General features: G+C 42.2%; 1 protein-coding gene across 6 annotated transcripts in view; it reads right to left on the reverse strand.

Annotated features, from left to right (window-relative positions):
* The window catches only part of PLEKHA7 (pleckstrin homology domain containing A7), a 310,525-nt gene extending 297,049 nt beyond the window's left edge, over window positions 1–13,476 (reverse strand). For 5 of the 6 annotated variants that reach the window (XM_039533620.1, XM_039533618.1, XM_039533617.1 and 2 more), the window contains exons 1-3: window positions 12,910–12,989; window positions 12,740–12,816; window positions 12,510–12,567 (exon numbers count right to left, since the gene is read on the reverse strand). In XM_039533620.1, the coding sequence (XP_039389554.1) occupies window positions 12,510–12,567; window positions 12,740–12,816; window positions 12,910–12,989 (215 nt within the window). Of the gene's footprint in view, window positions 1–12,509; window positions 12,568–12,739; window positions 12,817–12,909; window positions 12,990–13,413 lie in introns of those variants that run through there. The other variant, XM_039533619.1, reaches the window with a different exon arrangement.
* Between the last annotated feature and the right edge of the window lie 2,051 nt (window positions 13,477–15,527).

A 15,527-nucleotide genomic window follows, 5' to 3' on the forward strand; every position in this document is an offset into this window, starting at 1 on the left:
CTATTAAATATTACACTTTCAACTGTAAGTTTTACTTTTCTACATCAAGAACACCACAAACCTTTCCAGTAACACTGTGTCAAAGGACTTTGGCTATGGCATTCTTACATTTCACCTATTTTGAAGGCGGAATGTTGCTTTACTTAGGTTTTAGCAAATATGACACTATTTAAGCATTAATCTGCAAAAGACTAACAATGCAGCAGTTCATTTGTAAGTACTGAAATACAAAGCCTCTGAGAAGAGGTCAGGTCTGAACGATCACATTCATTTTTAGACACCAAATATCTGTGCCTTACTGCGAGAGGGGGAAGCTTTGCACCTACAATGCTAAACCACTACGAGCACATTCATTAACTGATCTTCTTGAGTGCATTTTCATGCAACTGATGCAAGTTCAAACAATTTGGCAGAAACCCAGATTATTCATGAAGTTGGTGACTAGGAGCTCGTTCTCAAATCTGTTGCCCAAACTCACTCAGCCATTTTGCGCTTCCATGAGTCTCCCTGTACTGAGCCATAGGCTTCCCTTATAATACTGTGCCTGGTCGCATGACCATCACATGACCCCAACAGGAACTACAATTCTCAGATCCCTGAGTGATAGGGTGACCAGATGTCCTGATTTTATAGGGACAGTCCTGATATTTGGGGCTTTTTTTTAATATGGGCTCCTATTACCCCCCGCCCCATCCCAATTTTTCACACTTGCTATCTGGTCATCCTACTGGGTGAGGTTCTACCGTACGTAGCTCCGAGTTACGAACACCTTGGGAACAGAGGTTGTCATTAACTCTGAAATGTTTGTAACTCTGAACAAAACGTTATGGTTGTTCTTTCAAAAATTTGCAACTGAACATTGACTTAATACAGCTTTGAACTTTACTATCCAGAAGAAAAATGCTGCTTTCCTTTTTTTTTTTAAAGGTAGTTTATGTTTAACACTGTACTGTATTCGCTTTTTTTTTTTGGCGGAGGGAGGGAGTGCGGGATCTCTGCTGCTGCCTGATTGTGTATTTCCAGTTCCAAATGAGATGTGTGGTTGACTGGTCAGTTCATAACTCTGGTGTTTATAATTCTGAGGTTCTGCTGTACCCCAGAATGTCTGTGCTTACAGGGTCAAACCCTCTGTACCAACCCAGGGTGGCAACATCCACTCTTAGTACTAGTCTTCACTAGTCACTTATCAATTCATGCAGGCGGGTTCGGCATTGAAACCCCATATTCACAAGCAGTAACTGCACAGAACTCAGTCATTTTAATCAGACAAACACCACTTTGGCTCTCATCCTCAGAAAAGATAGCTAAGTTCTCTCTCAATTCACTGCAAAAGAATGTATAGTGTCTCAGTTTACTTCAGCACTAAAAAATGAAGGCTGTACCCCCAGAAGTCTTAGCATCACATAGCATTGCACTGTAGTACAGTAGCAAGTAGACTACAATGTGGCTATTCTCATCATGTTGGACTAAGGCCTGGTCTACATCTAGAACATTGGTCGACCTAGCTATGTCACTCAGTGGTGTGAAAAATTCATAACCCTGAGAGATGTGGTTAAGGTGACCTAAGCCCCAGTGTAGACACCACTAACACCTCTCAGGATATTAACTACAGCAACAGGAAAAACCCGTCCATCACTGTACTGTCTGCGCCATCAAGCTATAGTGGCACATCTGCAGAGAAGTCATCCACACTCAAGTTAGCTCTGAAGCAAAGACGGGCCCTTTAAGGGCCCAGCTCACTCTGCTACAATAATGCTAGGTCTGAGTTCACAGGAAGTGTGTGTAGAAAAGTAGAATATTTGAAAAACAGAATGTTCAATTAAAGATCAATTTCTTATGTACTTTCTAATGTGAATGTATTCAATTGCAGTTGTCCATATGTCCATTTCCAGACTTTTGGGGTGAGGGGAGATTTTCAAAGACTCCTGAAGAATCTGAAAGTCAATGGCACTTGTGCTCCTAAATCCTTTAGACTTACTATTGTTACCCTATGATGCACGGGGTGGGGGGGGGGGGGAGTCTGGGTTTTTTTGTTTGTTTGTTTTGGGGTTTGTGGGGGTGGTGGCGGCTTACTATTGTGTCTCACACATTTTTTGTGACACTGGTAAAAATGCCCTGCCCTATCTACAGTACTGTTTATACCATTCCAAGCACCACCAATACTGAAAAATGGACACTATGAACCACTGGTGGTTCACTGCTCTGTCAGTATCTCATCAGGCCTGATAAACTCACTACACCTAACACACTGCTGTCATAATATCTATCTATAAAGAATGTCGTGAAAGATCACATGAAAGCTGGTAACACATCAGTCATTAATATTGTGACATTTATGAATTAAACACTATATTAGGAAATGTGGTTACTGACACTATGCTTTAAAGTCTGTAACCAGACAAAGGGAGAAACAGGTTTTCTTCCAGACAAGAGGGAAGGCAGTTATCTCTCTGTCTCTAATATAAATTGAGCATGGTAATGCCAAAGCAGTTCATTTGCAACAGAGGTGAACAGGAGAAACAAATTAACATAAGGATGTGAACTCAGCATGAGAAGATACTGGAGTCTGAGCCCCAGGGATTCATCCAGACTCTGGTGATAAAGACAAACTTTCGGTAATAGAAGGAGAAGCAAAAATACATTCTGGTTCTTCATCACTGAGAGAACAAGGAGGTAAGCACTCTTTGCATCCATGAACAATGGATCCCCAACAATGTTGGTCAGTGATGCTAAGAAGTAGCTGCATGTGAGAAAACGGCTTTGGACAAAGCTTTGTTTGGAGCCTGCCAAAGGTACATGCAGTCTTTTTGAAGCATGTTATACTTTTTTTTTATTTCTACCATTTCCTGTTTCTACTATCTTTGCTTAGTATCACTTAAATCTCTGTTCTTAATAAACTTATTTTTGTTTTATTATAAATTCATCTCAGTGCTGGATGGAAATGTTTTTCAAGTGGGGAACTGAAACTCCCACCCCCAAGCTCCCCGGTACTCGGGCAGTACACAGAGCCCCATGTAGCCTAGGAGCCAAACCTGCTGCTGGCCACTTCCAGGGCACAGCGCGGTGTCAGAACAGGTAGGGACTAGCCTGCCTTAGCAGGGCAGCACCAGTGATGGGACTTTTAATGACCCAGACGGCGGTGCTGACCAGAGCCACCATGACCCAGTAGTGGGTCGCGACCCGCAGTTTGAAAACCACTGGCATATCTCTGCTAGACACAAAATGTTCTCTGTGAGAAAGAAAGTAAAGACATTTTTCTGCCCTATTTAACAAGATCATTACCTTGGATCCTAAAATAAGCAGCAAATCTTCATATTAGGAAGCAACTGGCACAGTGCCCATTGAGCCTTAAAAAAAAAAAAAATCCCTACCTGAAGAGACATGGGAATGGAGAGATACACAGTGAGCCAGGAATATTTGTTCATTTATTGGATATCATTTGCTGATTTAAACCATTAACTTTTATTTTCTTAATGATCCAGGTAACCGGACACCAGACTTAATAATCAGTGCTGCAAACAGGCCTGGAAAATCATCAATACATGGAAAATGACTGTTAGTAAATGTCTAAGAAAGTCACTCTCTAATCACATTATTAAGAGTAATTTTGTAGCTAGGTATTTATTGTTGATGTAGCTTTCCAGGCATCTGAACATGGCTCTGTCCAAAATGTCCTTTCATTCTACAGTAACTGTTTTCTTCTGACCTTTGTCAATCCTATTTCCCCATCCAAACAGCTAGTATTATGGCACCTCATCTACAGGCAAATATGAAGAAAATGTTGCTTTACTAATCAGCCAAAAGCATATTAATGAAGCATCTCTCATGATATCGCTCAACTGTCAACCGTGACTAACCATTCTGGGAAATGCGGTGTAATAAGATTTATTAGTATAGGCATTCGGATAAGACCAACCCCTTTTTCGCTTTGAACTCAGGTGTTCAGAGGTTAAATCTGCATAGTACATACTTAACTACAAAAAAAGCAGCTTAACAGGACACCAGCTTAAAAAAATTACATTTGTGTGAATTTTTTTTTGTTGCCTATTACTGTTACAATTGTCACCTGATACCACAAATACTGGCAGAACACTTGAGAGGCAAATGTCAATTTCACAATGTGTACAACATATTCCATTTTGAAACAAATCTGTGGGTTTGCAAAAGCCAATAACTCCGTTATGTAGTTTTATATTTCTACCATATTTAAAAAAAAATAGTAAAAAATTAGCAGCTCACTTTGCTCTTAGTCAGATTTGAATAATCTATGCAGAGTTACTCAAAATTACCACTTTAACCAAGAAGGCAAAACACAGAGTGCTCACCTCTGTTTACACAGCACTGGGCCTCTGGGAGTTACCGTAAATAACATAATAGAAATCTCCTTGACCAGATCAATTTAAGTAAACCACACACAAATCAGAAAATTCTGTGCTATCCAAGTGCATTTATCTCATGGATGTATTTGTAATTCATTTTATAAGGCTTTAAAATTAAAGATAAAACTAATATAAGCAATGGGGGAAGGAGGAATTAGATGTAAAAGGCAGAAAAGCTCATCCCTACCATATACTGTCTTAGTAATTAGTTTTTGCATCTGTCTAAACAAGTTAGCAAAACCATCACTCTAAGTATTACAGTACACAGAATGTCCTTAGGTATGGCAGACAATCAAAAAGAGAAGAGTTGGGAGACTAGCCAGATAATTCTAGGGAATCAAAAGCTTTTTTTTCTTTTTTAAATAATAAAACTTTAGAGTAGAAAATGTAAGTTCTGCTTCTGAATGCAATATCCCAGGGCAGTCTTGTAAAACTGTCAGTCATAACAATGTGGGAAAAGGAGCAGTCTGGCAACAACAAAAAGAGATATTAAAGCAACAGGCTGTATTAAAAGCCATGACTTCTATTATTGAAGGTAGGAACTATACCTTTTGTTTTTGTATAGCAACCAACACATTGTGGACACTACTTCTGCATCATAATAAAAATCACATCGCAAATATTTTGGCCTTCAAGAGACAGGAAGTTTTACCAGTAAAACAGATTGCATACTTGCCAATACAGCTTACTGAGTTTTTTTAAAAATTTGTCAAGCTTTTAATTAAAATTTTTCCACCACTTTTCTAAACAGCTCTAACCAAACAATAACTTCGAGAGAAAATACTACAGATATTCCGTATACAATATTTTAAACTAATACTACATCACAAGAGGGAAAAAAAAGCAACAAATCATCTGACTCTGAAAGGAACAACAAAAATCCTTATTGTTGTACCGTATATTGTAGCTCTCAAGAATTTTTTTCTTAATCAGCTAGCTGCTCAATTCTCTCAGAACTACAACTAAGTCCAGAGAATTGCAGAGCTGCAGCAAAATTATTATAAACACAGAAGCATATTCTATAAAATAATAAGGGGAGAAAACCAATAAAAATTTTGAGTTAAGAAGAATATATTGCTTTACTTTACCATAGAACATTTTATGTTCCAAAAGAGAGCGTTTTAATACTTTACACTAGAATGCCTCACTAGAAATTGATGTATTTCATTGGCTATATTAAGTGTGTATCGTTTTAGCACTGTTCTATTGCATTCTTGTAAAGAACCACTCAAGAAATGTAATATCACATTTAACACTATGCAATCTGAAACACATTATGCTTCACTACGAAAGATAAAAAATATATATTCACCACATCTCAAACTACACAGCAGTAAAATTGTGTAAACAAAACTGCATTATGTAAATTTATGTATTACTATGAATGACTATGTATTTAATTTCAGATAAAAAAAATTCTGAAGTTCTAAAGATCAAGAAGATGTAGCCTATTTGTTCTCTACTCAGAGAAAAAGCTAAATTCGAAAACAAGATTTAGATTTTTTTCCCCACAAAACTTCAAATTATTTTATTTCCAAGCAAAACTATTACAGTACATACACATTCACTAGCATTCAAACCTTAAAACTTGAAGAAAGTCTATTATTTTAATTGTTTTTATTGTATTCAATTATTCATCATATGCTAGAAATAGCCTCATTTAAACAATTCTTCTCCAGACAAAAATCATGGCATTTATTCCTATAAAGCAGAATTTGATAACTGCACCTACAGTACAAGGAGACACCTGAAACTGCACCTACAGTACAAGGAGACACCTGAAACAGAACACCAGTCTCAACCTAAAAATTCTTTTCCCTTTTATGAGTTTGGGTCACTCTTAAAAAACTGCAGTCATTATAATTAGAGCAGTGTATAGGGCTGCCAATTTTGTAATATTTAAAAACCGGACACACCAGCAGAATACCTGGCAACCCTAGTTAGGAAGCATATTCTGAGATATGTAAACTATGTATTTCAAAATGAAGTACAATTAGGATTTGCATTTCTAAAACACACAGTAGCACTCACCCTTTTGCTTAAAGAGAGACATAATTTGTGAATCATGTGGTCTGGGGATTTAACATCAGTAATTGTAGCCAAGACTCTAGTTCTCTTTAACGCTGCTTTAATGATCACAAGAAAAAATTCTAACAAAGAATTACATGACAGACAGAAAGATTATGGATGGACTTTGTTTTACAAATAAAAAATTATTTAAGAACTAAATTTTTAAAATCTTCACATTTTAGAGAGGCTTTTAGATCAGAATATCTGAAAGTAATAAAAAGCTCCCATGAATACACATCTCCCCAATAAAAGTATATATGCAAATATATTTTCAGTGATCAGTGAAGTGTATCTTCCATCTAGCACATTTTCAGCAGCAAATTACCAGAAATGCCCCTTTTCAAATAACCAAAATTAAAACACAGTCCCTGAAGAACAGGTAAGAATTAGGACATTCATATTTACCATAAATTACTTCAAATACAGGAAACAAATTTAGAAGCTTATGCTTTGATATTTTAGCATAACTTTAATGATAACCTTGAATACAAAATAAAGAAAAAAATTTCTGAAGTGCAGTCAACATATGGTAGTAAGTCATTTAAACAAGAAGGAAATTTTACTGTTAGCAAACACACACAGTCAACCAGATTTTGGATCCTATGTGCTTTAATTCAAGTTATTATTTATTGTTATATAAACAATAAACAGCCCTTACAAGTATTTTACAGCAAAATAGGAAAACAAGTCTCTTATCCTGGGAGCTTACAACCTAATGCTATACTCTATACATATATTTTACACACACACACACACACACTATACATGTATTTTACACACACACACACCATTAAGGTTGCAAAGTCAAATGCTCAAAATCTAGGAAATGCTCAAATTAAAGTGGCCTGTGCAACCTTAATAATTCATCCCCTTGTGCATACGCATTATGATACAGTCTATTTTTTCCACAGGCTGGACCAGCTCTGAGGATGAACCAGGGTTGTGTGTGAAGGAGGCTGTTGCTTCATTTGTTGCAGAAGCTGGAAGGTGTGTAGTAAATAAGACAGGAAATTGCAGGAAGGAAGAGACTGGATGATTTTATGGTTAAGGCAGATGAATGCTGCAATAGAGAAGCAGATTCTATCCCTGCCTTTGCCACAGAGTTTCTATGTGACGCTAGCCAAGTCACTTAAATCACAACTTTTCACAGGTAGTCATTAACTGTGAGTTCCTTATTTTCTGGGTGCCTGACAATGAGTCTGATTTCTAGAAGTCACAGTAAATACAAATAAATAATTAAAAAATAATTTAAAAGTTGGATTTTTATTTTAATTAAATACAAATTTCTTTCTTAAAATAAAGAACCCATGAAATAAAGAAGGACAACCCATTTCCCTGTGTTTGCATTCAGTCTAGTCTTTGGGCGGTAACTTCTATTGTTTCAGCACTCACTAAACAAAGGGACATTTAATTGTTCCCTCAGTTAGCCTGAATGGAAAGCATCTTAACCATCAGTTTCAACAAGTCCTCTGTGACGGCCCACAGATCTGACCAAATCCATCAAATACACATCCATAGTGCCCCCCCCACCACATACTCTCCCATCTCCTCACAGGGTGGTACTAAGGCCTACAGCTGCACACTAAACAAGGAGGAGAGAATAAAATGTTGAATAGCTGCTCATTAACTGAGCACTAAATATAGCAGGGGTCCTGTGGGAAAAAAAATAAAATAGTATGCCATCATGTAAATAAAGGCACAAGTATATGGAGGTTGAATTTAGGCTGCACAGGCAACCAGAATTCTAGTATTTGCTCACTTTTGAGTGCTTATCTTTGCAACCCTAACAATGTTTTTTTAAACTAGTTTTTTTGTGTGCAATATTTAGTAAGAGCCATGTGCTTCTAAAACACTTGAAAGATGTGCTATGCATATTTTCAGCACATAGGAAAACACTGAATACTCATTAAAGAATAATACCATAGTTGTTATAAACAATGACTCTTTAGCTGAACACAAACACACCTCTGTTTTGATCAGTCTTCCCGGAAGAAGAGTCAAAGCTAGTACATAAGCCATAGATCAAAGACATTGCTTAAAAACAAATCAATGATGAAATATCTTGAGCTATTTTAAGTGCTGATTTCCAGTTACAATTTCTTAGTTTTCTCAATACCAAAGCTGCCATTTGAACATACTGGTGCCATTAGAGTCAGTTCTATTCACTACACCTGCCGAAGAATTTCTTCTGGTATGTTACATACATATTTCTATATTACCACGGGCAGATAAAGCCCGGTTACAATTACCCTAATGGATTATTTCGGAGGGCTGAGCATTTTACATAGATATACCTCTCAGTTCTTTTAATAAACTATAAAAAGGCAACATAAGAACAGAATTTACAGCTTAAAAGTCCTTTAGATGTTTAGTGGTGGCACTAACCTAACACATTAAGGCTTAAGTATGTGTGTATCTACTTTGATCAACTGTTTCAGTATTTTCCTTATCTTTACCCCAAGCAGAGAATTTACCAAGCCAATTCACCTGCACATGCCAGCAACTCAAGTTGCTGAAACCAGTCTGAGCAAGTCTAATAGGGCTTTCATTCACTTCTACTACAGCTGCACTCATTCATCAATGCTGTGCTCATCCTATAATGACTAGATGAAAAACAACTGTCCCTGAGGCTACAACCAATCATTAGAAAATAGAAAATAATGCCAATTTACGCTGTACTCTGCTCTCATAAGTCCACCTACCATGATACTCCCAGGCAGAAAACAGAAATTCTAGTATCACTTCCCAAACAATGCTTCTCTAAATGTAGCACGCTGCTCTGTGACCCTAATCACTGTATTCTCTGTGTGTTCAGTCTTCAAAAAAAAAAAAAAACTTTCAGAGATGAGTCACTAATAAAGGGACGACTTGGGAAAGTTTTAAATGTGTTCCTTTATAAAGTCAACACTTAAAATTAGCAATCAAGTATTCAAGAAAGTCAGCATGGGAAACTAAACTACAAGGAGAGAAATAATGTGTATGAAGGAGAGCAAAGGATAAAAGTAAAACATATTATACTAAAATAAATTAAACTAAAAAAGGAATATGAATACACATGCTGCAAAACGTCTGTTAGTCTATAAGGTGCCACAGGATTCTTTGCTGCTTCTACAGAACCAGACTAACACGGCTACCACTCTGATACTGTGAAGTTTGGAAGAAGTTTCCTGGAATAGAAACCCAAAACAAGTTTTACAACTTTCTAGGTCCCGTGGCAGTCTGCACAGGCAAAGTGAAAAGAACCTCTCTTCGTGGAATGACAACCTAAAAACACTGATTACTTCTCTCCCCCTAAACTATCCATAACAGATTCAAAATGGTACCCACTCCTACAAATCTCTCTGAAGCTTATTAGGCACCATATACATTACACACATAGAAGGACAGAAAATAAATTCCTATATAGCAGGAGTTTTTCAAGGAATGCCAATACACCAAATACTCAATTATCCAAAACATTTTGTAGGATGCAAAATGACTAAAGCATCTCGAAAATATCAAATCCAAGTACATGATCTCAAAGGTCATATGCTGCACAAGTAAAATGACAACTGGTTTTCTGGGAACACCCCAAAAACACTACAACATCCATCAGGGCTGGCTCCAGGGTTTTTGCTGCACCAAGCAGCGGTGGGGGCGGGGGGGTGGGGAGCCGTGATCAAAATCAGTGGCACTTCCACTGCAGCAGGTCCTTCCCTCCAAGAGGGTGTGAGGGACCCTCCGCTGAATTGCTGCCGAAGAGCCCAATGTGCCGCCCCTTCCCCTTGGCCACCCCAAGCACCTGCTTGTTCAGCTGGTGCCTGCCCTGTCATCCATGAAAGCCATATGATATGCAAAATGACAGCCATCTTCTTAAAATTTTCTAGCCCAAGAGGCAAACTTTTTCAGTAGACAACTCCCATTACAAGCTATTCAACTGAAACAAGAGCCTAGAAACCTATCTTTAAAAAACCAAGCTATTATACGACAGAAGCCACTTCACCTGTCCTCAGGCACACAACCTCAGAAGTTTCCAAATGACTCCATTTATGGGTTGAGATCATTTACCTCCTAGGAGTTTGAAGGCATATTGTGTCCTTGGGTTGTCAATCTCTCAGTATTTCACTTCTGCTGCATGCTCTAAGGCCTGGTCTACACTGTGCGGGGGGGGGGGGGTGGAGGGAGGGGTCAATATAAGATATGCAACTTCAGCTATGGGAGTAGCGTAGCTAAAGTCGACACATCTTATTTTGACTTACCTCCCATCCTCACGGTGCAGGATCGACGGCCGCGGCTCCCCCCGTCAGCTTCGCTACCACCGCTCACCCTGGTGGAGTTCCAGAGTCGACAAGAGCGCGTTTGCGGATCGATATATCGCATCTAGACGAGACGCAATATATCGATCCCTGATAAATCGATAAGTCTGGTCGTACCCTAATACTCAGTGTATAGTATCCATGAGATCTTCTTAACTTTGGAACATCCCTGAACTATTTCTCCTGTGTAGGCCAACATATGGGAATGTGATCACTTATTTTTAAATAGGCCTACATCCTGACTATTTGCAGGAAGTGACTGGTAATGCTGCACCACAGCTTTGAAAGAGAATCAAGTTTTGCAGAATTGACATTTCCTCTAGGCAAGTATCTTTCCTTCAGGTATAAGGGGACAGAGGGTTTGTTTCTTTTAGGACATAATGATCCCTCCATTTTATTGCACTGCCACAACTGTTCTAGTTTATTGTTCATTTTAACATGTTCCCTCCCAAACAGAGATTTTAAACAGTAGATTAAAAATGTGGAGGAATGTATAGGGTTATGGGGCAAATAGAAAAGCAATGCAGACCCTACACAAGATCAATGTAAAAGCAGCAAAGAGTCTTCTGGCACCTTATAGACTAACAGACGTATTGGAGCATGAGCTTTCGTGGATGAATCCAACTAAGTGGGTATTCACCCACGAAAGCTCATGCTCCAATACGTCTGTTAGTCTATAAGGTGCCACAAGACTCTTTGCTGCTTTTACAGATCCAGATTAACACGGCTACCCCTCTGATACTTAAGATCAATGTAGGTATTAAATATAGATTCATTATGGCACCTTCATCATTTGAGTCTGGTATAACGTACATGGAAATATAGACAAAGTTATCCCAGTTTGTTGTTCAATAAAAACCCAAACATCAGACCACTTTCTCCCCTTTGCAATACTTATCTATATAATTACCACTAGTGCAAAGCAACAAGAGTTTATTTATACACCATATCTGCAATTTCCCTGTAGGAGCTTCAAAACCCAAATATGGTCACCTACACAATTTACCCCACATTTTCTGCAGCTTTCCAAATGCCCTAATTGTGATCACACCCCTTCTTTTAGGATAGCATAGGTGTCCTCCAGCTCCTGTTAATTTGCTTTTGAATAAAGCTGCACTTCTCACTTGCCTCCCATCCTACTGTACTATAATTTAAAGCCTCGTCGCAGAAACATCCTGAGAATACACTCCGTTTTTGTTTTTTTTAACCAATGAATAAAATCCAGTCGGGTCTAAGAAGCAAAGCCGCAGCATTGTTTTTAAAACACACTTGGTTGCCGCGGTGCGGCTCCAGACACGTTCCATTCAGCGTGAGCAAAAACACTCCGCCAAGTTTCAGCCGCCTCTCGCTACTCCGGCGCAGCGAGGGAGAGCCCCAGCTGCCCCAACCTGTAGTGTAAACACCGCCAAGAGTAGACGTCGTCCCCCCGCCCGGTGGAACTTGTTGCTAGTGGGAAATAAACAGCGAAAGGTCCAAGGAGAGGGGGGAAGGCAAGAGCCGGCCCAGGACAAAGCTAGAGACCCTGGATTTCCTTCTCCCGGCCGGGTCCTGCCCCCCGTCCAAGCGACCCGCTCCCCGCCGCCTTTATTTTCGCTTTCCCTGGCGGTAATCATTAATCAGGAGCCAAGCGCAGGCTGCGGGAACCATTTCACAGAAACCGACCATCCCCCCGCGAGCCGTAACACCAGCGGCTCCCTCCTCCCGCCGCCCGGCTGCCCCGCGGGGGGGAGCCCCGCCGGCGGGGGCCGGGGAGCGAGGTACTCACTCAATGAAGTAGCTGGCTCCCTCCTCGGAGAACCCCTCCTCCCAGCCGCGGGGCAGATCTGGGGAGGCAGAACAAAGGGAGTGAGAACTTGGTGCCCTGAAGGTGCCTCCCTGTCCGGAGAAAGGGGGGGAGCGGGGGTTGGGGAGGGCGCAAGACCCCCGCCACCCAACGGTCGTTAGCGGTTCCTCCCCCGCCACGCGACACACCCCCAGCCCCGGGCGGGCACCCACCTGAGCGGATCATGTGGCCGGAGTTGACGGGCTCCTCGGTGCGAGGATGCAGCCAAGTAGTAGAGCGGGTCAGGTCACTAGGAGGGAGAAGCGGAAAACATGCACCTGTTAGTGACGGGCAGCCCCGGGCGGACCCCCTCCCTCCCAACACGCGCCTCCCCGCGCCTTACTCGATGAAGAACACCCGGCCGTCCCTGCAGACGCCATAGGACCAGTGCTCAGGTAGAGTGTCCCGCCCCACCGCCGCCATGTTCGCCGTGCGCACAGCCAGCCAGCCGGCCGGCCGGGGAGGGGGTACCAAGGGGAGCGCGGGCGGGCGGCCGGCGCCCAGTGCCCGGCTCTGCTCAGCAGCGCCACCGCCACCGGCTGGTAAAGGCGCAGGCAGAACTCTGCCCGCTCCCTTGGGAGAGGAGAAGGGAGCGGGCGCAGTGGCAGCGGGTCCCTGGCTGTACAGCCGAGAGAGACTCCCTCTCCCCGGGGAACTGGCTGCAGAGGGGACGAGACAGACCCGCTCCGGTCCTCTCTCAGCTCCCTGGCTACAGTGCGGGCGTCCCACTGCGGAGCCCTTCTCCGCACAGAGCTGGGCTCACGGTGCCTGTTCCGCATACGCGCCCCCCACAACGCGCCTGAAATGGCCCCACACAAACAGGGCGCAACCGGCTGACTTCTCTTACCTAAGCTGGTGCAACTCCTGCTGATCAGCGATTGCTGCTTGTTCCCCCATTCCTGCCCTCCTCTTCCCCTCAAACTCCAGGGCACATACCTACAGGGGATACAACAATGTGTCTGTTCCCCTCTTTACTCTGACCCAAGCCTGCATTCTCTGCAGGGAGGCTGAGAGCCATTGAACCGAACTGTAAACCCTGTGTATGATGGAAACCCCTTCAAGAAAGGAGGTGCAGCAACACCCCTTGTTTCAGCACCTAAGATTCTCTGATTTCTCCTAATTCATAAAGTCTCTCACTTCCTAGCAAAAACTTGTTTGCCTGCTGGTTTTTTGTTGTTGTTGGTGTTTTTCTTGTGGAGAAGGCTCTGCGATGAAACCAGCAAGTTGGAGGGAACAAATCAGGGCAGATGGAATGACTGTTTGGGGACTGAATATAAAAAGTTATTATTCCTTCCTCCACTTGTTTCCCAGGCTGAAGCTTTAGTCAGTCTAGGCCTTTGATGTAGAGGACAAGAGGATGATGGAGATTAATTGCTATCTTGCCAGGAACCTGTGGCTATACTGAAAAAGTAGGGAGAGAGTAGGTTGTGGTTATTCAGCCATCAGAATGGAAACACCAGATCGTTAATGAAGCAGAATTTTGCAATAATTTACATAGCACTTTCTATTGCACAGTACCTCCTATATGCAATGCAGTTGCTTTAGGGTTAAAATGTACATACCCCACACAGCACTGAGGAAGGGGAAATTTTAGCTAAAGTCACTAGGTCAAACTCCTTCTTTTACTAAAATACTGTGGGATCTTGACTGTATACACAGTACACAGGGGCCCTCTGTTTCCAAGGTCTCATTTGATATGTAGGCAGGGCCGCCCAGAGGGGGGGCAAGAGGGGCAATTTGCCCCAGGCCCAGGGGCCTCCATGAGAGTTTTTCGGGGCCCCTGGAGCGGGGTTCTTCACTCACTCCGGGGGGCCTGGAAAACTCTTGCGGGGCCGGGCGCAGGAGCTTCTTCCGCTCCCGGTCTTCGCCGGCGGGGGGTCCTTCCGCTCTGGGGCGGAAGGACCCCCCATTGGCGAATTACCGCCGAAGCGGGACCTGCCGCCGAAGTTCAGCTCGGTCTTCGGTGGTAATTCGGCGATAATTCGGCGGCGGGGGGCCCTTCCGTTCAGGGACCCGCCGCCAAAGTGCCCAGAAGACCCACGGTGGGGGCCCTCCGCCGCCGAATTACCGCCGAAGACCGGGCTGCACTTCGGCGGCGGGTCCCACTTTGGCGGTAATTCGGCGGCAGGGGGGGCCCCTGCCGTGGGTCTTCGGGGCACTTCGGTGGCGGGTCCCGGAACGGAAGGGCCCCCCGCTGCCAAAGACCCCAAGCCCCCGGAATCCTCTGGGCGGCCCTGTATGTAGTTAGGTTCCAAGGACCTATATAAAGCAACCTAAGTTCTCTACTGAAAGAGGTAGAGCTGAGATGAACTTGACATTAATTGGAAACTGTTTTTCTACTCTGATTCTTCACTACCTTGCACAGCTATATATACCAGTGCAAAGTGGATGTAAAACACACCCCTACCACTCTGCCAGGGTAGAGTTTTTGCATCCTGATTTTGCAGAGGTGCAAATAACTACACAAAAGATAAAAGCCAGGGAAAATCAGGCCTTAAGATCTTTAAAATTGGGAAAGATATTGAAAAGCAAGCTGCTTTCTACTGAACACAGGACAAACATAAGATGGATTTTTAATGAATTGTTGAGCGCTTAAGCAGTGAATGTCTTTCCTATGCTTTGACTCACAGATGCTGAAAGGGAAAAACACCTATTCCTCTAGCTCATGCAGGATTGTACAGATTATACAGATTAATTTTTCTTTTATCCCATTCTACCTAGTTATGTCTTCATGTACCACATCATATAATCCCTCTCCCTCACTGCTAACACCTTCCAAGTATTGGTAGAATCTTATGCACCACTACTCGTAGATCATCAGTAAACCAAGCTTTCCCTAACTTTTCCTCTTAAGTCAGCATTACAAACTCCTGAACATTTTTGTTACTTTTCTTTGAATTACCACCAGTGTCAATATCTTTCTAGTAATGTGGTGCTCAGAAAGGAGTATATTCTTACAGA

This window comes from Mauremys reevesii, linkage group 4, assembly GCF_016161935.1.
Source record: "Mauremys reevesii isolate NIE-2019 linkage group 4, ASM1616193v1, whole genome shotgun sequence".
In the NCBI taxonomy this organism is placed as follows: Eukaryota; Metazoa; Chordata; order Testudines; family Geoemydidae; genus Mauremys; species Mauremys reevesii.